This window comes from Apis dorsata, unplaced genomic scaffold (genome assembly GCF_000469605.1).
Source record: "Apis dorsata unplaced genomic scaffold, Apis dorsata 1.3 scaffold_1114, whole genome shotgun sequence".
In the NCBI taxonomy this organism is placed as follows: Eukaryota; Metazoa; Arthropoda; class Insecta; order Hymenoptera; family Apidae; genus Apis; species Apis dorsata.
The window spans coordinates 45545-50706 of NW_006264212.1; the positions used below are offsets into that span (position 1 = coordinate 45545).

General features: G+C 16.6%; 1 protein-coding gene across 1 annotated transcript in view; it reads left to right on the plus strand.

The window, feature by feature from the left end:
* Positions 1–2713, plus strand: part of LOC102677771 (protein lin-10-like) — a 14163-nt gene extending 11450 nt beyond the window's left edge. Inside the window, exon 4 of the mRNA XM_031514688.1 lies at positions 2204–2713. Within this exon, the coding sequence (XP_031370548.1) occupies positions 2204–2698 (495 nt within the window). The 3' untranslated portion in view covers positions 2699–2713. The remainder of the gene's footprint in view (positions 1–2203) is intronic.
* The last annotated feature ends 2449 nt before the right edge of the window (positions 2714–5162 follow it).

A 5162-nucleotide genomic window follows, 5' to 3' on the forward strand; every position in this document is an offset into this window, starting at 1 on the left:
AATTATTACAATATTCGCTTTTTTTGAGGAATTTTTATACATTATTTTTTTTTCATTTCGAATTTATAAATTTAATTTATAAATTTGAATAAATGAATATTAAATTATAATCAATTAATAATCAATTAATTAAATATTAATATTTTAATATGTTATATTTGTACATTCATTCTAAATATTTACTATTTATATTATTTATATACAAACATTAAATATTTAAGTATATCAATATTTATATTTAGTTAAAAAAAAATATGTATCGATTAAAATGATATATGACTGTTAATGTTTTTGCAGAATTAATTCATATTTAAATTTTCTATACAAATATATATAAAGTATTAAATTATATTCAAACATAAATGATTGAATATAAAATCTCAAAAAATTGAAACCTAAAAAAATGTGTTCTACAAAAGTTATTTGATATAAAAAGATATATTAATATAAAATAAATTATTTTTATATAAATGAATCGTGAAAGAAATTTAAAAATCAGAATTTTTTTAACTGATATTTTATATTTATTCATATTTATTATATATTTATAACGAGTGTTATTGACAAATCAAACTTCTTCAAATAAATAGAAAATTATAGTGTATTATTTAAAAAAAATTTGATTTTTAAATCTTTTCCTACTTCATTCAAACAAAAACTATTTATGTTATATTATGTCATATAATAAAAATTAATGTAAATTATTGTTTTCTTTGCTTCAAATTGTGACTCTATTATTTTCTTGTGCTAAACTGACTTAAATTTTATAAATTTATTATATATTTATTATATTATTTACTATATATCGTTATATAATTATTTATTATTGAAAGATTAATTATGATTTTTTTAGCAAAAAAAAGAAAAAAAGAATAGAAATCGTTTCAGATGATATTATAATATATTATAATATATATAATAAATTTTAATTTTCACTTTCCATTATTGATCGTAATAATTAAAATTTAATAATTATTTTTTTATTTATTTTTCTTTAACTATCTACTATTATTAAAAATATAGTCTTTCTAAAAATTATTTTTTCACATTTTTCAATATTCTTTCTGATATTTTTTTGAATACAATTATAATTTTTAAATGTAATTCATTTAATTTTATATTTGAAAAATTGTATTTTTTAAATAATTCCATAAAAAAAAATTTTTGCAACTAATACTATATTTTATTTATTGTCAAAAATATTATTAAAATTCATTATTAATATTATCTGAAATAATTTTTTCTTTTTTATGTTTATTATAACAGATATCTTTTCATAATAAGTAAGTTTGGATAAAATTTGAATCGGTCTGATACAAAAAAATACATAATTTGAAACGACAAATATTCAGCTAACTATATTAAATAATTATACATATTGACAATTTCGATTTCATTAATTTTGCTACATGAAATAATATGATATAATATGATATAATTGATCGTTGAATTCATCTCAATATTTACTCAATGTTCAAAATTAATTTATTTTTTAACTTTATTCTTCAAATAAGTAAAAAACTATAGTATATTATTTAAAAACATTGTTTTGATTTTTAAATCTTTTTCACTACTTCATTCAAACAAAAACTATTTATATCACATAATGTATCCTTTTATACAAAATAATTTTTATAAGAAATTATTTTAATAAATTCAATACCTTATAAGATATTCTCATTCACGTATAAATATAACATCCTGTATGGAATATCCATTAATAATATAGAAGAATATTAATCGCAATTAATTCTTTTGTTTAACGCGTTTTTCAAAGACAAAATGATAATATATGTAAAAAAAAAAACAAATAAATAAAATTTTCAAATTTGTGGAAAAGAAGAATTAATTGTGATTAACTTAATATAATATGAAATGATATCATTTTGATTAGAAATATTTATTTTTTTATAATTTATTTTTAATATTGTTTAATTTAATATTGTTTAAATTATATTTTAAAAAATTATCTTATTAAAAAATAAGATAAATTAATTTATTATTATTATTTTAATATTTATTTTAAATTTTATAAATTGATATAAAAATTTAATTTGTGTTAATATTTTTATTTATTTTCATAAAATAATATTTAAATGTAATAATGAATAATAGTTTCGTTTTTAATTAATAAAAACTAAATAAAAAAGCAATTTCTTTTCATTTTTCAGAATTAAAAAATATTTCGTTATTATATTTACAGGTTGTAGTACCTAAGGCAAAAGGTGAAATTTTAGGTGTGGTAATTGTCGAATCTGGATGGGGTTCTATGCTACCAACTGTTGTAATTGCAAATCTGGCACCAGCTGGTGCGGCTGCTCGTTGTGGACAATTAAATATTGGTGATCAGATAATAGCTATAAATGGTGTTTCGTTAGTTGGCTTGCCTCTTTCTACTTGTCAAACTTACATCAAGAACTCAAAGAATCAGACAGTTGTCAAGTTAACTGTCGTTCCGTGCGCGCCAGTAGTTGAAGTTAAAATCAAAAGACCTGACACCAAATATCAGTTAGGATTTAGTGTACAAAACGGAGTAATATGTAGTCTATTGAGAGGTGGAATCGCTGAAAGAGGAGGTGTTCGAGTGGGTCACAGAATTATCGAAATCAACAATCAAAGTGTTGTTGCTGTACCGCATGAGAAAATCGTCAATCTTCTTGCCACATCTGTTGGCGAGGTATGTAGAATTTCTTTTTAATTTACAGTAGAGTTACAATATTATCTGAATCTTTCGAGAGATGAAAAATATTTTATATTTTTATTTGTATAATAAAGAGTTTATTCATATTCAAATAAGTGAATTCAATCAATGATAATTAAATTTTTAATTTCTAACTTTAGAATTTTGTTTGGAATGAACACTTTGATATTAGGAGATATTAATTGATATTGGTTTTTAAGCATTGATAAATCATTAATCCTTTTGCTATTTAATAAAATTTCGAAATGTGATTAAAAAATGTTTCAATTTTTTTATTTAAATTTTATTTAAGTTTTATTTATTATAAAAACAAGAGAAAAAAATATTTTTTTATATATATATATATTAATAATACAAAAAATATAATCAAAACAATATTAATACTATTTTTAAATGTATATATTTCTAAACTTTTAAAATATTAAATTAATTAATAATATTCTTTTGAATATATTTATGCATTATACATTTACAATATTATGCAGAAATAAAGCTGCAGCACAATATCACACATTAAAATATTAATTTTTTTAACATATATAATATTATCGATCAGAAAATTCTATTATCATTTTTTCGTCTTTTGTTTTTATTTAAAAACAATCTCCAATATTTAATAGTTAATAAATATTTTTTATTTTTTTGATTGCATGCAAGACTTATTTATTGATTTTCAAACTCAAAACATAGAAAAATAATAAATATCTTATAAATTTTAAATTATTCATAATTTATTTATAATTATTATTTATAATTTATTTTTTTTAACTTTTAAATTATTAAAGAATTAAATATGTATTGTAATAAAAAAGAAATAATTATTAATTTATAATTAAGTATAAAAATATAATAACTTCTATTAAAATCAGTTTAATTTATATATTATATAATTATATATATTATATATTATATATTATATATATTATATAATTAAACTCACATATCATTATATGGAATATTATTAGAGGCTCGATTATAGAGAAAAAAAAGTTAAATATATGCAATTTATATTAAAACAAAAGAAATTATAAACAATTTAAGTTCACGTTAAATGAAATGAGGCGAGAAAGAACTCAATCGCATAGCATGATAATACAATATAGTGGAAATAAAGCAATCTCATTATATCTCTGTCTTATGTAATACAAACTTCAATTGCTTGTATTTATTAATAAATTATATAATATGTTTTTGTTTATTAATAAATTTTAAATAATGCTTAATAATTAATAAATAAATTTCAATCGACATCTTTTCTACTAACTTTTGTAGAATTTTGTAGAATTTGTAGAATAGATTCTTTAAAAATATCGTATGAATATATTTACATTATGTATATCCTTCTTAACAATTTTTCAATTTTCTCATCTTCTAAAATCTAAAAGAATAATATTTAAAATATATATATATAAAATATAATATAATATATAATATATTATATTTTTTATTCAAATATTTATATATTAAATAAATATATTAAATAAATATATTTAATATATTCAGATAAATAGAATTCTATAATTCATATATATTTCTTTTCTATTTGCAACAATTAGATGTAAGACAAAATGATTTATATTTTCAATCATTATATGATTTTAATAAAAAATAGAAATTTTACTATTTTGAGGAAAACATTTTCTATACTTGAATAAAATATTATAAATGGATGTACCTATCAGCAAAGAATTTAACAAAATTGATAGAATATTTAAATTAAAATACTAAAATTAAACATAAAACCTAAAATATTGTTATTAAAAATTATTGATATACATAAATATTTAATAAATGTTTCAAAATTACTTGTATTAAATTTCATATTTAAACATATGATTTCATTAATAATATAGATTAAACTATTATTATTAAGATAATAATATGTTAAAAATCATCTATTATTGATTGCAAATCTCAATTTAAAGAATTGTTATTTTAAAAAATTTAATTTTTTAAAATATCAATTCTTGAAAACGGATATTAAAAAGAAAAAAAAAATATTCTGGATTTTGAAAGTTTTGACATCTCACAAATTTTTGAATTTGAAGTTGGCAAATTTAAAAATTAAATTTCGACTATCTTCTTTTTAATATGAATAAATTAAATAATTATTTTTTAATTTTACTGTACATAATGAACTTAAATTGTAGATACTAAATATTTTAAATATTTAAATATAATTTTAAATATACTTTCAAAGTATGCTATAATAAACAAATGTTATAACGAAATTCTAGAATTAATTTGTTTAGTATAATATATTCACTTCATTACAAAGTTATTTTCTTAATATTTAAACATTATCGGATATACATTATATATGCATTATATAATATTAATATATTCTATAAATATAATTATATATTAATATATTAATATTATATAAGTATAATTATATATTAATATATTATATATTATATAAGTATAATTATATATTAATATATTAATATATTATATATTA